Below are 22,128 nucleotides of genomic sequence, written 5' to 3'. Positions count from 1 at the left end.
AGCAGAGATGGCTTTCCATCCTCTAGTTAGAAGGAGGATGCATGATAAATGATTTCAGTGATGGGAAGGCAGTTACGTGGACATGTTCAACTGTGGGAAACCCTTACTACCGTCATATGTTTTCTTTGTTTGTTTGAACACTGCTTTTTATTTCCCATAGTACCTGAACTTGAGTTTCTTCATATTGTGTTCATCTACATTGAAAGTCAGGATTCTCCCACATTCCATTATCACTAATGCGCCCACCACCTTACCTTCAGCGTCGTGTTCCAGTCTGGGGAAGTTCTGGGTTCAGAGTGAGCTACCAGTACATTGGAGAGAGAATGAGTGTGTGTTCTAACTCTATTTCTGGGATCTTAGCTGCAAAGAAGTCCAGAGTGGTTTCACATTGGTTTGTGCAATCACAAGGCTGCTGATGGGGCTTTGGTGAAAAGCTTCTAAGGGTGATTTCTTCATGCTGTTTTATGTCAGCACAGGTTTTTTGTTTTGTTTGGTTTGGTTTGGGTTTTTTTTTTTTTAATTACCAAAGAAGCTACTGAAATCATTCTGGAGACAAGGTCCCTCAGCAATTGTTCTGAAGCTGCAAGTCAGTGGAATTTGATTAATTTTTGACAATGCTTGTTTTATAAGATGAAATACAGAAAATTTCTCTATGTTTAATATATTTAGTATGTTGGCAAATAATTCTTGAATTCTTGCTTAATTGGTTTAAATCCATATAAATTTAACTCTCTGAAATATGTATGTTTATTTCTGCATAAATCGGGTACATATGTGCACATGGACCTTCACTGAGCTAGAAAGTAATAATGGATCTTATAAACTTTATTTATGTTTGTAAGAAAGTTTTAAATTTCTTTTAACTAATTTTTTTATTTATTTTACATACTGACCACAGTTTCCCCTCCCTCCTCTCCTCCTGTTTCCTCTTCCTGATTCCCATCAACCCCCTTCCCCATGCACTCCTCCTTCAAAGGAGCAGACCTCCTATGGGCCTGAACAAAGCATTGCACATCAAGCTAAGGCAGGACTGAGCTCCTCCTCCTGCATAAAGGCTGGGCACAGTAATCCAACATGGGAAAGAAAGTTTTCAACTTTTTACAAACAGGATAAACAAACTCCATCTTATTTAAAGATGTAGCGAAATTTTTTCTAAGTTTAAATACTTCTTTCGCTAAAGTTACTTGTTAAAATATTACTAATAAACAACATATGGCAGATACTTCAAGGAACCAAATGTATGCTGAATATTCTGTTACTCACCCCAGAAAACCAACAGGTATATTGGATAGATTATAAATCACTGTTCAGTTAAATTGTGTCAAAATTAGGTAGCATTGTGATTTGAATGTTTAGCAACCCCCACAGACGCATGTGTTTGAACACTTGGTCCTCAGCTGGTGCTGTTGTTTTGGAAGGTTGTAGAATCTTTAGTAAGTGGAGCATCATGGAAAGAATGTGTCACTGGGGCGGGTCTTAATGTCCCACCACACTTTAGTCCACTTTCTACTTTCTAGTTTAGAAGTGTGGCAGGATCTTAAGACCTGCCCCAGGGACATGCTTCTAGTGCACTTTCTCCTCTCTGACTGGGGATGCACTGTACACAACCACCTCACCTTCCTGCCATCATGCTTTCCCCACCGGGATAGGTGCTGTGACTTCAAACTGTAACTGAACCATCCTTGCGTAAGTGGTGTCTTGTCAGACACTTAGCCACAACAGTGAGAAAAATACAAATCCAATCATTCATCTTATGTTTTAAATGCTCACAACTGCAATCTGAGACACAATAGTTTTCCAAGATAATTTAAAAGTGGAGTATATTATGTAACAGATGAAGTATGTGTGCCTGTCAAGATGATTGAAATGGGTATATGTGTCATCTATACAAGGTTGATTGAAACTCTATAACTATAAGATATTGGCAAAAGCATTCTGATTACAAATGTAATCCTTTAAAACAATATAATCAGGTCTTGTGAAATCTTGATTTTTTAATATAGTAACTACATCGAAATCTTGAGGAAGTAAACAGGAAAGGAAGAGATTGATAAATATCTATATTTACATAGTAGACATTTCTCAGTTGGTATATAACCCAAACATAGATAAATATCTACATATTAGAATATATATACCTATATGTCATTGTGAAAGTAGATGTATAAGCATATGCAGACATTAATCTCTCTATCTTTCCCTGTATACCTATCCATCTATAATACAGCTTTGCCTAATATTCTGTATATATTTCTTATAGTTTTACAGATATAATTAGGGCAAAGTTGTTGTTAACCATCTGAACTATTTTTCATCGTTCTTGTTAGTATTTTAGAGCTCTGGAGTTCTTGGTCACTCTTCACGGTCATGTTTGCATGGATGGCTGTCTACTGGTAATCCCATAATTTCCTTGTTTACCTAAAAGTTTTCCTGACTTTCAAACATGCCTCAGATCCTCCTCTCTCTTTTAAGCTTAATTTTTTAATACTTTGTAACTCACTGTAGTCATGTTTTTGTTCTGCCTCAGTTTGCTACAACAGCAAATCAAGAAACAGACTTTGAGAGAAGGCTGGAAGGGAGAGAAAATGGACCAGAAACATAGTTATGTAAGTCGAAAATAGTAATTGGCAAAGTCAGCCGTCAACACCCCACTGACTGGTTAAGAAATTATGTTGGACTTTTCCCAAGTTGTCAATAATAAACAAGGGTTATCATTTTCACTGTTGGTATTATCCTGGAGAAGACAGAAATGAGAGAGAGGTGCCGTGAATGAAAAGGAGGAGACAAATGTACCAGACTCTCCCAGGAAGTGTGCATGTATCCCAAAGGGAGAATCATGAAAACTTATTCTAAATAACATGTCTACAGTAAAATAGTTTCAAATATACTCACAAAAATAAAACTTTCATTTGACTCAGCAGTAACATACCTAGAAAGATCTGATCTTTACTATAATATAATACATAATATCTGTTATGGTTTAATAAGCAGGCTTTTGTTTATGGAAAGAAAAACAGTAATTATTTTAATGTCAATACAAAAAATGAATGTTTGGATAAAATGATGTAAGTCAGCCTTGATCTTTCAGTTTGATATACCCTTATTGCAAAACTTAGTTCCAGTCCATTCAGGAATCGAGAAAAAAAAAACAGTTGTCATATATAAAAAATATTTGGAGATAGGAAAGTTCTACTGCTGCAAAACTTTATCTGTGGAACAAAATCAACCACAGAGTCTGACTCAGGATAGAGTGCTCACTTACTAAATATAGCATTCCCAAGATTAAACATTTATTTAGCAAATATTTTGAGGACTCTATTTTGTGCCAGCCACTGCTCAAGGTGTTAAAGAAGAAGTAAATAAAACAAAGATCCCTCATCATCTGATGAATTCTGAGGACATTTTAAAATACTCAGAGGGGAACAAAACATAGATGAATCTCACACTGTCTGACTAAATAAATAGATGAATAAATAGGTGTTAATTGTCTATAGTCTGTAATAGGCAAAATCAAATTCCTTATAGAGAAAGAACAAAAATGAAAACCCCATTGTGCTGGTATGAATGAGAATGACACCCCTAGGTTCCCTATTTGAATGCTTAGTCATCAGGGGTTGTGCTACTTAGAAGGATTAGGAGGTGTGGCCTTGGTAGAAGTGTGTCACTAGTGGTGGGCTTTGAGGTTTCAGTCACCCGAGATAGGCCAATAGCTCTTTCTCTCTTTCTGCTCATCCTTTGGATACAGATGTAGATCCAGATCTCATCCTGCATGCTGCCATACTCGCAGCCGTGGTGACAATGGACTAAACCTCTCTAACTGTAAGTCAGCCCCAGTTAATAAGAGGAGCTTTGGTCATGGTGTCTCTGCAAAGTAATAAAAGATTGACTGAGACACCCATATATGTCAAAATATGGTAACGCTTTATCCCAGTGGGGAGCCCTGCTGTGAGAGAAGCTAACATTCAGCACTCATTCCAGGAATACAAATTAAAAGGCAGAGCAAGATTCTATTACCTAATCCAGGTGATCTTCGTTAGGCTCTCCTGGAAATGCCAACCCAAGATTTCTACTAATGTTCAAACTGCTGGACCTGACAATGGTTGTAAAACTATGAAATATGAAGAAGAAGCCAAGCAATTTGAGAAGTCTCTTGTCGTGGACCAAGAGATAAGATAGCAGTTGCCTTTGAAGAGGTGGAGAGAGTGTGTGTCTGTTAATGATAGGAACATAAATAAGGAGACCAGCTGTGAGAGATTTCCACACTCTGGAACCAAGAGGATAGTACTTTGCCGTCCTCGATAGCATATGCTGTGTAACAGGCTCTACACATTATACAGACAAGGCCAGAGAGAGTTTGTAAAACTGGGCAAAGAAATACACGTAAAACTTTAAAAAATTGAATACCAATAACTAATATATTTGAATGTTTTGCCATCACCAATAATAAAACTAGACAAAAACATTAAATTTTTATATTTTGAAATATCCATTTTCAATCAGAGTATGGTGGAAAACCGTCACCTGGAAAAGCGTGTGAATGTATAACTTTCTATTCCTGCAATTTGTATAAGGTTTAAACTTTACAAAACTATTCAGTGTTTATTTGTGGTTAAAATCTCTATCATAGAATAGCACACAGAAAGTGGAGAAATGAGCATTGTCTTCATCAGGGTTTCAATTTCTATGAAAAGATACCAGGACTACAACAACTTTTTTTTATTGAGCTATGTATTTTTCTGTGCTCCCCTTCCTTTCTCTCCCCTCCCCTTCAACCCTCTCCCATGGTCCCTATGCTCCAAATTTACTCAGAAGATCTTGTCTTTTTCTACTTTCCATGTAGATTAGATCCATGTATGTCTCTCTTAGGGTCCTCATTGTTATCTAGGTTCTCTGGGATTGTGATTTGTAGGATGGTTTTCTTTACTTTATGTTTAAAAATCACTTATGAGTGAGTACATGTAATAATTGTCTTTCTGGGTCTGGGTTACCTCACTCAATATAATGTTTTCAAGATCCATCCATTTGCCTGCAAATTTCAAGATGTCACTGTTTTTTGTTTTCTTCTGTGTAGTACTCCATTGTGTAAATGTACCACATTTTCCTTATCCATTCTTCAGTCGAGGGGCATTTAGGTTGTTTCCAGGTTCTGGCTATGACAAACAATGCTGCTATCAACATTGTTGAGCACATATTTTTGTGGTATGACTGAATATCCTTTGGATATATACCCAAAAGGACCACAACTTTTAAGAACATTTAATTAGGATGACTTATAGTTTCAGAAATTTAGCCCATTATTACCATCAGGGCCAGACATAGCAGCATGCAGGCAGACATGGTGCTAGAGAAGGAGCTAAGAGTTCTACATCTTAACCCACAAGCAACAGGAGTGAACTGTCTACCACACTGGGTATAGCTTGAATATGTAAGACTTCAAAGCCCTCCCCCACATTGATACATTTCCTCCAACAAGGCCACACCTCCTAATAGTGCATTAGGTCTAAAGAGGAAGCATTCAAACATGGATCTGTGGGGCCAATAACAATTGTAACTACCACAAGCATGATATAGATTGTTTCCAGATAACAACAGCTTTTGACATTCGTACTCAAATCAAATGGAACCCTACCTGGCCTCTAGAAGCCCAGACCCAGGTCCTTGTGAAATCTTAGAAATCCCTGTCAAGTAAATCCTTACTTCTCAAGTCATAGAAATCACTTCGTCTGGCTTTGAATTTTATGTAAATGGGTCCTTACCGATTTTCTCCTCCTCCAGGCTGACCACTCCTTGCTTAGTATCACATCTATGAGATTGGCACATGCGGTTAAATGTTATATATGTTAATACAGTTATATAAATGTTAAATGCAGTTATATAAATGTTAAATGTGGTTATAGCAGATAGAGTTGCTGTTTCTGTAGTATTGGTATTATGTGTTCCAGCCAGGCAGGAGCTGGAGGATTCCTATCATACTTATGTATCCTCTGAACCTATTTATTTTGGGATAGGGTTTGTAACTAGAAATCAAATGGTTAAATCAGAAAGAATGCACATGTTCCAGCAGGGTGGTTCATGCCTGTAATCCTAGCGGCATTCACAAGACTGAAGCAGGAAAATTGCAAGATCAAGTCCAACCCATGCTATGTTGCAAGACTCTATCTTAAAAATAAGGCCTCTGTGAATAACCTAATGACAGTTACCACATAGTTGTTCAGAGTTGTAGTGTTTATTTGGGGGGAGAGATTTTTCTCCAAAGATTATTTTTTGTACATTACAGAATATGGACATTTGCTAGCAGGTTTTCTGTAACATTAAATTCTCTTCAATTTTTAAACTTCTTTTTTTACTTTTTTTGTGAAAATTTCACACATCAGTATTGTATTTATTTAATTTTCACACTTTCTGTCCCCTCCATGTCTTCTCATAATCTCTCCCATTTAACTTTACGGCCTCTTCTTCTTCAAGTATTGTTATATACATAAAATATATCCTGCTGAGTCCACTTAGTGTTGTTAGTTTGTGTATGTATTTAAGGCTGACCATTGGGATTAGACACTCTCTATCAGGAGGCTCATGAAGGAGACTGAGTCTCCATCTCTTAGCACCCATTAATGCCTGTGGCCCTTCATGCAGGGATGCAGCCTTGTGAGAGTTTCATGCACACTGGGCTCTCAGCTGGTACTGACACTGTGCAGCTCTGTTACGATTTCATGAGTGCAGCTCCCTGGCATGCTTGATCTCATCACAGCCATTCTGGTCCTATGGCCCTTACAGTCTTTCTGCCCCTTCTTCTGTGATGTTTTCCTTGGGTGCTGGGTTGTGTTGTAGACGATTAATTGGGGTAGACTCCCCACAGGGGTAACCCACAGCCTTCTAATTGAACTCAAGCCACCCTTAGTAAGAGGGAATGCATGTTTGGCATTGCAAACCTAGTCAACACCTGTGACTGGTGAGGTCCTGCGCCCCTGATGATAACCTGCTATTGCCACATTCCTTAAGCTTATAATTCCCAACTGCATTCTAAATGTCTTCTCTTGTATCCACAGATAAGTATACCATCAACCCTCATCAGAGTTGGAATTTACACTCCATCTACTTGTTTATGAATTTGTCATTTGTCTAGTATTATCCATATTGTGTTTTATTTCGTATTATTTTTCTTTCTTGTTATAGTATATGCTCAAATATATCTGTGTATACATAATCACTGGACATATTTGCTGACACTTGTCCCACTAGCCCAGAGCAAAGGCCACTGAATATTGCTTCCTTAAATATTTCCCAAATGAATGTGTAAATTTTGAGACAATATAGACACTCTTTTACATCTCTTGTCTTAAGTTATAGATAGTAAAATTTAGCTCATTTATCCTTTGTATTGCCTTTAAAAAATGCAGCTCTCCATATTACGAAGCAGGAAGCTGCTGTTCCTGCCGCTGCCGCTTTGAGTCAATCCCAGATTTCCACACAATTATCTTCAGAAAAGCTCTCAGGACACCTATTTGTCTGTGGTTCACAAGTTTTCTTCCTCTTGACCCAAGATGGAAACGTGTTTGTGAGGCAGAAGGGATTAAAGGGAGGGGGAGTTCTGCCTCCACAAAAAGTCTCATATCTTCTTTCATTCCTTTGGCCAATGAAAGTCACGTGACTGAGCCTAAATCAGCACTTGGGAATCTGAAAATATGTAGCTTTCTTAGGGAAAGAGGGTGTTAATTATTTTGAATAATTATGCATTTAACCATTCTATCTCATTGTAAATTCAATAACATTTTCTTTATTTCATACATCCATCAAACTATTATTATCTTTATATTTACATATATTTATTTGTGAGTTTCGTTCATTTGAATAATTGATTATGCGGGGTAAGCCTTTGGCTCAAAAGCTAGGATTTGTCTACGTGAATAGTTAAAGTAATCTAATTATTAAAGACATGCTTCAATAAAATTATAAGTTTTCATTTTCCTTCTAGAGTCTAGGAGAAAGAAAATCATTATTTATTTTGGTAACACGGAGAAAAAGGATACCAAGAGTGAGGGAGAGTAGCTGACACCATCCAATCAGGTTGCCCTTTCTTTCTCTACATTTTCCCTTCATGGGAAGCGCTTTCCTCTGTATACAGCTTCACGTATTTGTTGGTCTAAAACACTTCTTTGTTCTAGGAGCCTTGTAAATTATTGTGCTTCAAGAAACACATGCATCTGTTCGCTTTTTGAATGATATATAAAAATTAAAATTATGCATCTTAAATAATCAAATATTCCCACAATCCTTGGCTGCTGTTCATTTCCCAGATTTCTCAAATACAGGCAGTGATGGTGTACTCTGGTTGGATAACCACTCCCCTCTTCTCTCACTCAAACTCCGACTTCTGTCTTCTCTGTAGCTGCGCTGGAGGTGCCATCCTGCCTATCAGTGTACCCTTTATGTACTAAATGACAGCTATTTTTACTCAATGCCCTTGAGCTGTTTAGCCTGAAGGCCTTAATATTAGTCATAGTGTTGAGAGCGAAGAGAAAACCAAGACATAATGGTCATTCTGAACTTCCTATCTCCCTCCTCTTCACCTAAAATCCCAATGGATTTGTGAAATCCATCTAGGCACCATGTGAGAAAATGGAGTGGGAAGATGAACCAGGCTTGGCTCATGAGATAGTTCCTCTGAACCAAAGCCCAGTCGTCTTCACACAGCCTAGAGTGTAGAGAGTCTCATGAGGAGAGTGTCTCAACTGAGACACTTGCCAGATCAGGTTGTCTGAGGCACATATCTGGAGGTGGCAGACAAGATGGCCTTGATTGTTAATTGATGGCAGAGGACCCAGCTCACTGTGAGTAGCACCAATCCCTGGGCAGATGGTCCTGGACTGTTTAAGAGCCTTGGGATGCATGAGCAAGTCTCTCCTCCATTGTTTCTGCTCTCAGTCCCTGCTATTGCTTGAGTTCCTACCCTGAATTCCTTCAACAATGGATTAAAACCTATAAATTTGAACAAAGGCCCTCCCTCACCTGCCCCCCCACACACTTAAGTTGTTTTTGGCTATGGTGTTTAGTGTTTGTCATAGTGACAGAATAAAATTTACTCACCCCTGTGGGTCCTTCAGTTATTAGCCCAGCCTAAAGGGAGATTTTTCAAGTGTTTATAATCCTGGCCTATTGTGTATCACTGCTCAAATCAGAATTCATTCATTATTTATTACTGTGTTTTAGCTTTTGTTTGATTTTCAGGTGTGTTGCTGATCTCTTTATTCTCACAGTCTGCTCTGTTAATTTTACATTTCCCACGAGACTGGGAAGACTCAGACCAGAGACTGTGGTAATTAGCTTTGGCTGCGGCTTTCAGCACCTTAGGCTAGACACGCTCTGCAGGAAGGTCTCCACCACAGGTGCTGTGTAGGTGGGATCCATGGGCTGGAGTTGGGGCCAATGGGTCCTAGCAGTGTCTGTGAGAGGAACTTTGCAAACTCTCCCATCTCCTGAGCTGGAAATTCCTGCGACAAGAGTATTGAACGTTATGTGTGTGGTCCAAGGGATCAGGGAAGACTGCAATCCCGAAGGCTATCAGCATTTGCGAACTCAATCAGTTAGCTCCAAGAGGCCAGTTCATCCGGGTTCTTTTGTTTTAGCATCTATTGCTGAACTGATTCTTTCATTTCCATAGGTATTTAAACAAGGCACTGTGAGTTTTTCATTTATGTCAAAAAGTCATTTACTTTTAGGACCCTTGAATAATATTTTCAAACTGATACTATTAAGTGTCCACTTTTGGGTTTGACATGTCTTTTCAGGTGGATGATTTTTGTACATATTTAAACTTCATTGTATATTGATTAATATGAGTGTGTCATAATTTCCAAGTGCCACTTAGCCTTTAACGTGGGCTATATTTAAACCCATTGACTGAGGGCATCCCAGAACACTGCTGTGTATAATTTCCTGACTGTATACACTGCATCATAAATAATAATGAAAGTAAATGTGCATTTATCAGAAAAAATCAACAAAACTACAGCCCCGACTAACCAAAGCCACTTGTATCTCCAGGCATCAAGGCCAGCTTCCGGACAAGGATGCCTGAAGGGCCGATCGTCCTTGCGGTGCCCCCTGACAACCAGGAAGAGTAGTTTGCCCTTCAGCTGAAGAACGACCGTCCATATTTTCTTTCCAATCACCAGGTAAATTACTAGCCCTGACAGTTAACATTTCTGAGAATGCCAGCTACTGAGGTGAGTGCACACATGTTTATGGTGACTCCTCGTCTGAAACTCAGGAGGTGTTCGACAGAAGTTCCTTTCTACACCAGTGTTCCCAACCTCTCTCATGCTGCAACCCTTTAACACAACTCCTCATTTTGTGGTGACCCCCAACTATAAAAGTGTTCCATTGCTACTTCATAACTGTAATTTTGATGTGGGGGTCCCCTCTATGTGCTGTGATTACCATTCATGAATAAAGTTTGGGCCTGTAGTAGGGCAGAACTTAGCTAGGCAGGGAAAGTTTAGTTGAGTGCTGGGAGAAAGAAGGGCAGAGTCGGAGAGAAGCCATGGAGCCATGGGAGACAGATGCTGGGAATTTTACCCCGTAAGCCACAGCCATGTGGCAATATACATGTTAATAGAAATGGGTTAAATTAATATGTAAGAGTTAGCCAATAAGAAGCTAGAGCTAATGAGTCAAGCAGTGATATAATTAATACAGTTTCTGTGTGATATTTTCAGGTATAAGCTAGCTGGGTGGCCGGGAACCAACAAGGTGCCTCCTCCAACATAATTTTGCTACTGTTATGGATCACAATGTATGCAGGTGACCCTAGAGAAGTCACAACACACAGGTGAAGAACCGCTATCATCCTCCCAGTGAGGAAAATGAAAATTACAAAAGAAAGTGACTCCCCGCAGTCAAAGTAATAGAGTTCTCCTCCAGTCCTGTCTATTCTATGAAGTTATGTGCCGAAGATTAGTAAGCTAGCTTACGATGATGTAAAATGGATGGTGGATGTGGGGCTGTGGGCCTGGAATCCTGTACTTCAGAGGCTGGGGCTGGAGAAAGGCTGTGGCTGGAAGGCTAACCTTGGTACGTACTGATTTCCAGGTCAGCCTAGGGTACTGATGGAACCTTAGCACAAAATCACAATCAATGAATTCTGCAAGTGAATCTGAGCAGATTTACTTTTAATTCAGAGAATAAATTGCGATTTTCTTTTCTCTCATTCCTGTCTCCCTTCCTCCTCTTTTTCTTTCATGGTTGACTCTCTCAGCAGCAAATGTTGAATTGTTTGTAAGTACTGTTTAACTTCATGTTTCAGGCACCAATCATTTTAAAGTTAAATATAGTTGTAGCCCTCAGAAACAACCTGGAAAGTATGTAGCCAAATAATTTGTTTAAACTATTTAATGAGTATTTAGAATGAGGTGTTTGAGATCACTTGAGCATAAAATGGAAGGTTTTATGGCCTGAGTTGTCAGTCTTTGCAAACATAATGAATTGTTGTGTGTGTGTGTGTGTGTGTGTGTGTGTGTGTGTGTGTGTGTGTGTGTGTGACTTTTCATTGGAACACATGAGCAAATGTCTGTTCACCCCAGATAGGGCACCAATGGTAGACTCAAGAAATGGTTCTGTAGGTTTGGCTGTGTGAACCAGGGAGTTTCTCGAAGCTACTCAAAGGAACATGGTCGCCTTTCCATCAGCTCCATTCATTGCCTCCCTGAGCATGGGACAGGATTTACAGACACCTTGTCTGGGGAAGGTCTCTGCCCATGTTCTAGGCAGCTCTGTAGAAGAATCCTCTCCCTCAGGTGTTGTCTGCTCACACAACCTTGAGAGAAACCACTGGAAAGATGTCTTCTCGTTGGTTAGAAAGTTCTAGCAACCATTTGACGTATCTGGCCTGTGAGCAATAGCATGAGATTATTTGCTTCCCATTTGTTCAGGTCTTCCCTCTAGCCTGTGATGAAAGCCACACACAGTATTTCTGCATGAACTCTGTGTGACGTTATCATGACTGGTGTGGCTTTTCCCCCTCTATGTCCAAGCTGAGTTTAGGGTCCTGGACTAAGAGCTCTGGGTGATGGTTTCAAACTCTTCCAACCTGGACACCCAGTGAGTTGGCAGGGAGAATTGTAGTTTGGCCACCCGGTCTCCCCTGCAGCTTGGACCCCAGGTGACTTTGAGGGGAGGACAGGGGCTTAGACACCTGGTGACCTCAGGGGAGGATGTGAGGACAGAACAGGGAATGGGTCTTGTACCCCGTGACCTTTGTGGGAGGTGGAGAATCAGGTCCCTTTGGATCGAGTGTGTCTATGGATCCTGCCAGGCTCCCAAACAGGCAGGTGGAGAGTTTCCTGCTCTGCAAAGCTGGACCTGAGGATATGGCAGAAAAGTTCTCTTCCTGGTGTCTTCAAAGCGGCCTGATAGATGACCCTTGTGACAAGGAGCACCGGATGCCCCTCTCCTACTGTAACTGCAGCTTCTTATTGGATGCTGATAGATAGAAACTAAGTGCATAGCGTCACCATCACCAACAACCCCAATACCAGAGAGAAAGCAAGAAGCTGCAGGTGCCATCGGAGGCAGGGCAGATGGTAGTTGAAGACAGAGTTGGCATGCTAACATTGGTTCAATTACAGAACTGAAAATATTGGTTTTTTTCCCTTGGAAACTTTAAGGAAATTAATTAGAGAAGAGATATTTTGAGGTTCAGAATAGTAGAACATAATGTTAGAGAAAGTTCCAGAACAACAGGAAAAAGAGGAACAAGATAAAAATAATATAACACTTAAAAATGTCTGTGTTGATAGAAAATGGATTAGAAGTTTATTGAAAAGCCCCAGTAAATCCCAGTCAAGATTCAGCAGACAAGTCCTGTGCCAGGCGCGGTGGTGAGCATTCTCTCTACCTAGAGTTCTGCACGTCTGAACATACCCGCCACCGACACATTGATAAAGTGGGCACCCTGATGTCCCCTTTCCCAGGTGACCAGTCTGAGCCACAAGTGCGAAGTGGCAGATTCGAAAACCATGCAGTCCAGGTCTAAAGTCAGGGATGCACTCCTGTTACTGGGAAGAGACTGAGGCAGGAGGATGGTCAAGGAGAGTTCAAAGTCAGCCCAGGCTACATGAGGCCCTGTCTCTCAAGAGACCAACTGAGGAGTAAAGCCACTCCAGAATGGTTTAGCATTCCTGCAGTGCTTCCTCTCATCAGTCAGCACGGGTGCTGATAAAATATTCAGAAACTCAGGATAAAATACCGCCTGGAAGCCATGTGAAGACTGTGTCAGTAAGGTATCTGGATAGTAAGAGAAGAGTGTCTAAACAGTCCCACAGAGAACCCGGGTAAGGGATACACTTCGCCTCCTCAACTTAACCCCGAGTATCCCGTGAGTGCATGACTGGTTATGGGTTTTACAAGCACTGACAGTCTTTGAAATGGAAGCGTATCAAAGCAAGGACAGAGTGAACACCACAGCAAAGCAAAGAAGAAAGACAAGCAAACAAACAAACAAAAATAAAAAACAGGTGAAACAGTGAAAGTGAGCATCAGAAGGAGGGAGAAGAGGAGCAATGAGCAGGGAAAGCCCGCCTCTTCTCCCACCCCCTATCTCCTGCCTTTTCCCCCTCCCCCTATTCCCCCCTGCCTCTTCCCCTCCCCCTAAACCTCACCCTTCCCCTCCCCCACCCCCTACCTCTTCCCCCTCCCCCTATCCCCTGCCTTTTCCTGCACCCTCATTCCCTGCCTCATCCCCCACCTCCTATCCCCTGCTTCTTCCCCCCACCACTATTCCCTGCCTCTTCTGCCTCTTCCCCCACCTCCTATCCTCTGCCTCTTCCCCCACCCCTATCCCCTGCCTCTTCCCCCATTTAAGCACTTGCCTACAGAGCTCTCATATGGACAGAGGGGCTCTCTTTAGGGAGTGCGCTTCATTCTTTAAGCCAACAAGATCTTCATCCTGAGTTACACCAACTGTTTCAGACCAGCTGAGAGAAGTGGTGTTGAGTGTAGGTTTTTTGTTTTGTTTTGGGTTTTTTTTGTTTGTTTGTTTGTTTTTTCTGCACAGCTTGGTTAAAAGCTTACAGCACTAAGAAGAAGGCTCAGGGAGTGAAGTGCTTGCTATGCGAATTAAGGACCTGAGTTTGGACCACTAGCATACACATAAAAGCTCCGGTGACAGGGGCCACAGGGGAGACAGAGACAGGTGGATCTGTGAAGCTCATTGGCTAAGTCAGCCTAGCAAAGTCTGTGCACTGCAGGTTCAGGGAGAGATTCTGTCTCAAAACACAAGATGGAGTGAAACAGAGGAAGGTGATACTGACCTTTGACCTATAGCTTCACACATGCACCTGCATGCACATGCCCAAACTCATACACACACACACACACACACACACACACACACACACAATGCACACATGCACTCACACACACACAAGCACGCAAGCACAGAAAAGTTAGAAAAAGAGAAACTGCAAAGTTAGAACTTGAGGTTCTGGGGTTAGGCTCTGGGGACACAAACATGAGAAAATGACAGCATGCCACTCCCAGGAACTACAGATGTCCCTCCCAGATTAAGAGTCTTCACTAAGTGTATGCAGGGAAAAACCCTTATCCTTAAAGACAGAGGCAAAGCACAGGAGAAGGAAGACCCTGCTGCCTCTAGATATGAATGGCAACACACCATCTCTTTTGATGTCAGTCCCGCCCTCTTTTGAAAGTGTGGGGATTTTTGAAGACTGCCCTATGGGGGGCGAAAGGGGTCGAACAGTGCCTCACCCAACTCAGCCACAGGACTGTCATGATCCTGAGCATGCTGCCCGGAAGCCCTCTGGAGTCTCATCAGATAGACAGACTGGAACAAGTCACAGTGGCCGAGAAGGCTTCCCATCACTTCTGCTCTTTGGCCTTCCTCTCTCTTGCCAAAGCTCCCCCTACCAGCAGCTCTCCTAGCTGTTCCACCCCTGGTCCCTACAGCCAGATCCCAAGTGTACACTGAGTTGGTAAATACTGGCCAAATACTAAGGAAACTGGGCTAGCCAAGGTGGGAAGCTGCGGGGAGATAGGAGGGCTCTACGGTGCTGGGTAAGCACATTTCTGCCTAAAATAATAATCACTCTGTATGAGGCAAAAGCTGCCCGTTTGCAACACTCTGACAAGTCATTTACTTTAGAAAACGCCAGGTTATTGGTGCAGCAGGCTTGCCTCGGGTGTATTTGGGAAGATGTAATCAGATATATTATACTAAGCGATCCTGGGCCAGGAGGCAATCCAGGAAGCAGTGAGCACCAGCTAGCATGGGCAGTGCCCTCACCTGCCACCAAGTTCATATCTAATGCAGGTTAAATGGACATATCTGCTCTCTGCATAATGAAGCCCCTGCTTATTTTTAGATGGTTATTGAAACTGCCAAACAGAGAAAAATTTGAACAGTCTCCTCTTATGTGTTCTTATTTGGGGATAGAAAACTGAATATAGAATTGTATGCCAAGTCAGAGATACCCCACATTTAAAGAAGTAGATCCACTTGTTTCGGGCACCTGATAGCAACATCCTAATTATGTGTATTTTAAGTACTTTAAGCCTCACTTTAAGTCATTTTCCCCTTTTTTCTGTAAATTAATCCAAGGTTATCCAGAATTGTTCCTATCATACTGGTGATTATGTGCTTAATGTCTTTTTCTTATCAGAATTATCCCCAGTGAGAGCTGCTTTATCACTAACCCAATCCTTAGGAAAATATAGATGCATGATAAACACTTTTGACAGATTATCTGGTTAAGTGTTTGATAACTGTGACTAAGACTCTACCATAGTTAAATCGGACCACCCATTTTCAGAGATGGAATGTCTGACTTTTAATGGCTCTGTGGCATGCTGGTCCTCGTTGGCTTTATTTGTCGAACACTTTGATTTTTCCTGGAATGTGCTGAGGTGGCAACTTTTAAATGACTGTCCCTCAATCAGTTCTCAGGAATTTAATTCTGAATCCTGAAAGGGACATTTTCTAGGAATTTTTTGTTGTGGTTGTTTCTTTTTAGTTTTGTTTATCAAAACAGGGTTTCTCTGTGTAACAGTTCTAGCTGTCTTAGAACTTACTTTGTAGACCAGGCTGGCCTTGAACTCACAGAGATCTGCCTGCCTCTGCCTCCCAAGTGCTGGGATTAAAGGTGTGCACCACCATGCCCAGCTGTTTTCCGGGAATTTTGGACTCACTGCAACACAATTTCAAAGTAACTTCAAGTTCTCTTGCATGTTTCAAGTTTTCAAATGTCTTAATAAACCTGGGAACCGAATTGTACGCAGAGCTGTAATCCTATGTTGAGGGAGACCATTCCTCTAAAACTCAGTTACTCTCCTATGTATGCACTATTTAGGGAGAAGAAAAAGAAATTCTTAATGATCGTTAAAATCGGAAGTGTGTGCTGGGGTTTTTAAGAGAGCAAAACAAGCAATGGAGAGAGGGTTCTGCAGCCAAGAGCATGCACGAATCTTACAGGGGACCTGAGTTCAGTCCCCATCAGAGGCAGTGGGTGACTCACAACAGCTGTAACTCCAGCTCCAGGGAGATCTAATGCCTCTGCAGGCAGCTGCAATCACACACAGACACACGTACACACACATGCACACGAATGCACACACGTGTACATGCACACACGCACACACATGCACACATACACATACATGTGTACACACACGCATGCACATGAATGCCCACACTTTAAAATAATAAAAATCAAGCTTAGAAAGGGTTGAAGTTGAGAAATTGACTGCAGCTTTAATTTCTATAGTTTCACTGAGTCTCTAAAATAGATATAGCATTCTATTTGTTGATTTGGCTACTCCAATTTTGCATAGGCTTGATGAGTGGATATTTTATTGCCCAGTTTGAGCCAGTTGGTCCCTTCAGTATTCCATATACAGTGACATTCACAGAAAAGACACAGAACATTCTATCTTCACAGACAAGGAGCCTTTGAAAACAAAACTCACAAATAATCGTGAACAGAGTCTAACTGCCACACCTGATGTTTTCCATGTACAACACTAGACCTGACTGCAGAATTATTATCATGTGGAGATTGGCATCCTCATCAGAGTAGGCCTTGTGAAGTTCCTCTAAGACAGAGGGCAAGTGCGGTGTGCTCTGCTGCAGGATACCTCAGTGAATCTGCATCCAGTTGATATGCAGAGTTCCGATGACAAGAACTATCCCTGCTGCAGACTATTGCCAAACAAAATGTGAGGAGCCTCGCCTCAGACACCTGATCTTTAAAATGCAGAACCGTTTGTAACAATTTTAACGCTAAGTACACTTTGATGAGACAGCGTTTAATAAAATGCTCATTAATTTCATCATTAGCAAGGGTATGCTCAGAAGTAAGCCAGTTTCTTATGTCACACCCAATTAGCATCCCATGCTAGTAATCCCATTAGTATTGTTGAATTCACTAATGGAAAAACTAATGGGCATGCTACCAGGGCACATTAATTGGGCACGACACCAGTTCTGGTTTTAATTATTAAACTACGATAATGAAATGTGTGTTTGTAAAATATTAAAATGTTGAAATAGAGTTGGGGAAAAATAAAGGAATATATAGGGGGAAAAAGAGAAAGTAAGAAGAAAGATCTAGGACTAGAGATGACTTTGGAAGTGGTCATGTGCCTTGCTGATCAGATTGTCTACATAAGCTGGGGTTCTGTCCCTGAGAGAAGCTACTGTGTGCTGGGGGAAATTAAAAGTTCTTTTTGATTGTTGTAGTTGCTGCTGTTTTTAACACTGGTAGCATGAGAGTCTATACATCATGTGTGTGGCCAAGTGTATTGTGAGGTCTGACAAGAGCCAACTATATGCACGGAATGGACATGTTCTATTCTTTGGGAGATGTAAACAAAATATTTCATGTAAGAAGCTAGAGTTAATGTCGTGTGCTGTGCCATCTAAATCTATTATGTTAGAGAATTACCAAGATTTCCCCTTATGAAAAACAGTAGAACAAAATTGTTAGAGTTTGATGAAACATTCTAGGTAATCTTTTGAAAAAATATTTATTTGTATTTTATGTGTATGGGTGTCCGCCTGCATGTATCTGTGTGCCGTGTGTGCAGTACTGAAGGAGGCCAGAAGAGGGGGATGGATTCCCCCCAAACTGAAGTTACACATGGTTATGAACTGCCATATGGGTGCTGAGAATCAAACACAGGTCCTCTGCAAGAGCAGCCAATGCTCTTAACTCTGGAGTCATCCCTTCAGTCCTGATTGCAGATTATTTTTTTAAAGTATGGACTATTTAAACCAACCTTGCTTGTAGATTCTAAGAACTTTCGTCAACTTCATATTTGATTCTTTCTCGGGTGAATTAACTTTGGTGTTAAGTTTATCTTCCTTAGGTTTGGAAGGACCTGCTGCTAAATGTTAGTTAATGGGGATGGAGTTTCTTCTATTTGTTCTGACTTGTGTATTAAAACTGTGTTCACATGGCTCTAATGTGCTAGGTGGGCTGTTTGTTCTAACATGTCAGGCAGGCTATTCATTCTAATGTGCTAGGCAGGACTGTTCTCTCTCTCTCTCTCTCTCTCTCTCTCTCTCTCTCTCTCTCTAACTTCTTTCTCCTTGACTGTTTGTTACTCTTTCCTCTTGGTATCTGCCATTCACTAGGTCTTATCTACTCAAGAATCCTTTTTCACTGTGCTATTATTTTCCTACCAGGGCTATATGTGCTAGACTTTAGAGTACAAAGAACGGAAAACCAAATTTAACTACACACATGCATTCAATAAATACTCCGTTTTAACACAACTCATTTCCCATCCCTCTTACAGTGCATATTATGAAATTATTAGTGACAAGCTAATTTTACTGATGCTTATTTATCTTTGATGTATTATTCACAACTTTTCTCAGTTTTAAATTCTTCTCTTTTTTACAAGTTTTCTATGAATGTTAAAATATGAATATCGATATCCAAAATGCAAGCACCTTAGTCAGAGAGTCCCTGCCAAGAGGGGTCCTTCCATTTGGGGGCTGTGGTTTTCAGATGTACACAGAGTAATCACAACTATTGCTAGATGCAGCTTGCGCGTCAAGTTCCTTCTGAAAGAGTGGCTGCTTTGTGCTGGGATCACAATGCTGAAAACTGTGGACAGGTTTAAAAAATAGACAGTGTCACTGGCACCTCAATGTGAGCATTTATTAATTCATTTGCTCACTCATTCTCTTAAGGGATCACTAGTGGGAGTCACCACAGTCGATGACCATGGAAAGCAGAGACGGCAGCAAAGTCACCAGTGTTCATTCTGCCTCTCCTACATTGTCCACACCTCTCAAGGGCCTTTAGTTACCGTATGCATGTTCTCCTTTGCCTCCAGAAGGCAAGGGGGAAAGCGGGTATCCACACAGAGATGAGAAAAACAAAGACTCAGCAATGTAATTAAGCGCTCTCATTTCTGCAGTGGGTAGGCTCATACCCAGTGTTTGCATTTGAGTGTGGTTCTCTTTCCAACTGACTCTGTCATCCATTTTCACCCACTGATGTAGGCTTTCATTCATTTATGTAGGATAAAGGGGATTTTAGTGAGCTCCTACTATGTTCTACCAGTGTTCTAGGTGCTTCGACAGCAAAGAGTGGGCAGAACTTTGCAGAGGATATGATTTAGATGGAGGTATGGAGAAAAGTTAATAAAGTATAAAGTAGTAGAAGGTTATGAGAATGTAAACACGGGATAGGTGACTGTTACCTGTGTTGATAAGACTTTAACCTCAATGGAAAACTGAGAGAAATGAGAAACCCAGCCTAATTTACCCTGTAAGAATGCTGAGGATCATTCTGGGTGCATCCTATGGCACTCACTAGCCTGGTCGCTAGAACCTCACAGCTAATTGACATTGGGCCTTTGTCAAAAACAATTTGTGCACTGCAAAGTGTGTTAGATTTGACCCAGGATTACTGGGAAAGGACTTTTTAATAACATCTGAGTAGAGAGATGTGGGACCAGGAAAGGAACCATGAAAATATCTAAAAGGAAATAGGTTTCAGGTCAGGAAACAGTGAATATGAGGCCTGGACCAAGGGATCAGTGGGCAGGAGTCCCTGGGGATATGAAAACACTTTATGTTACATGCTAAGGACTAACAAGGAGGTCAGTGTGGTAGAAGAAGGGACAGCACTGCTGATGACGTGTGGGCTTACAGCAACCGGCTTATCAGGGACCTGATAGACAAGTAGGTTAAAGCAGAAGCAAGAGAGCTGGGGACCAAAGATCTATGATGCGTTTCACTCTGCAGGCCTCGGAAAAAGTTGTAATTCTCTTCTCCTCTCTTACAGACTCCTGGGCCTCTCTGAAAGGCAGCACCATGACGGGTGGTTACACCAGACTCTTTGTTGGTAGTCTGCTATGAGATCCCAGCATCCTCTGAAAGTGGCTCGGTGAGTTTCCCAGGGCATGGAAGTAAATATTACAGCTTCATTTCTGTGGCTGTGAAAAAGTAACCCAGCAACACAACTTTGAGGAAGAAAGAGTTTGCTCAGCTTGCAGTTCAGTTCCATCACTACAGGGAAGTCATGGTAGGAACTTGAAGCAGTCGGTCACATTTACAGTCAAGAGCGGAGAATGAGTCCAGGCCTGCTCACTGCTTGGCTCACCTTCTCCACTCTTGCTCAGTGAGGACTCAAACCCAGGGACGCCAGTGCCCACAGTGGCCTAGGTCTTCCCACAGCAAGCAACAATCCCTTAAACAAGACTGTCCAGCTACAGATGAACCAGAAAGCCAGTCTGCTCTAGATATTCACTCATTGAGACTCTTATCCAGAGATTCTAGATTGAATCAAGTTGACAATTAAAACCAATTGCCATAATGTTGGACTCAAAACTAATCTATTTACAGAACTTAAAAGTATGAATGGGTATTATTTACATTTTCTCCACACGCATGTTAATTTTTAGACCCCTCCCTTTTGAGAATGCCTTCAGTGCTTCTACTTACTTTGTCAATACCCAGTTCTTGCTATTCCAAAGATGCATTAGGCTCTTACCGAACTGACATATACTAATTAAGAGAGGTTTGTATAATTGCAGGGTGTGTATAAATATTTTTATAAGACTTTTAATTCATTGGAAATGATACATGAATGGAAAATTTGACTCTCAGAAGTCTGAGGAACATTCCAAGCATATTGTGTAAGAGTCAACACCAGTCATCGGGGGGGGGGTCACAAAAAAGGTTACAGACAAATGATTCCAACCCAAACCAAAAAGCTCCGTGATTAAGATGCTGAAGCTGGAGAAATACTCAGTGAATAAGAGTATTGACTGCTCTTTCAGAGGACCTGGATTCTATTCTTAGCACTCATATGGTGGCTCACCAACTGGCACCTTCTTTTATCCAAAATGTGCTGGGTTCTTCCACATCAAGCATTACTCAAGAGAAGAGGCTTGCTATGACTAATGTTATGAAGGCATTTTCTCAAATGAGATTCCTCCTCTTAGGTTTCTCTAGTTTGTGTGAAGTTTACACACACATATGCACGCACGCACACCATAAACTCCCTACTTTTAGCACACAATAACAGAAACATACTCTAAAGGAAACTAATAAAAGTCACCACAAGGCAGGGAGAAAGATTTGCAAGATGGCTCAGTAGGTAAAAGCCCTTTTTGTCTAACCAGGCAACTTGAGTTCAATCCCTGGGATACACATGATAGATGGAGTGAACTAGTTCTGACATTAGGTAATTCTAAGTAATTGTTCTCTGACTGCCAGATGCTCACCATCACACAGATACACATTTACAAATGAATAAATATAGTAAAAATTTGCATGACCCTGAAAATGATCATATTTCAAAGGCTTACTAAGCATCTTAGGTTTTAGGTTTCTTGGTGTTTTTTTTTTTTTCCCCCATATCTTACTCTAGGGCTCAGGGGTTTCTCTCAAAAAGCTTCAGTGTAGCATTTGAGGTGTCGTGGAAAGGCTGGGACTCTGAGATAAATGGGGTCATTTATGTGTGTGTGGGGAGCATTCATGTGTGGGTGGGTGTGTGTTTATGTGTGTGTTGGGGGGAAGCATTCATGTGTGTGTGGGTGTGTGTTTATGTGTGTGTTGGGGGGAAGCATTCATGTGTGTGGGTGTTCATGTGTGTG

At 41.2% G+C, this 22,128-nt stretch overlaps 1 protein-coding gene across 1 annotated transcript in view; it reads left to right on the top strand.

Moving 5' to 3' along the window:
• Window positions 1-22,128, top strand: part of Ush2a (usherin) — a 683,507-nt gene that overhangs the window by 259,109 nt on the left and 402,270 nt on the right. Inside the window, 4 exon segments of the mRNA XM_087905997.1 lie at window positions 10,042-10,172; window positions 19,211-19,359; window positions 19,595-19,650; window positions 20,313-20,372. Coding sequence (XP_087762123.1) covers window positions 10,042-10,172; window positions 19,211-19,359; window positions 19,595-19,650; window positions 20,313-20,372 — 396 coding nt within the window.

The sequence above is a fragment of the Myodes glareolus genome, chromosome 5, assembly GCF_982192425.1.
Source record: "Myodes glareolus chromosome 5, mMyoGla1.1, whole genome shotgun sequence".
Taxonomy (NCBI): domain Eukaryota; kingdom Metazoa; phylum Chordata; class Mammalia; order Rodentia; family Cricetidae; genus Myodes; species Myodes glareolus.
Note: the sequence above shows the minus strand (reverse complement) of the source record. Positions and strands in the feature narration are given on the sequence as shown.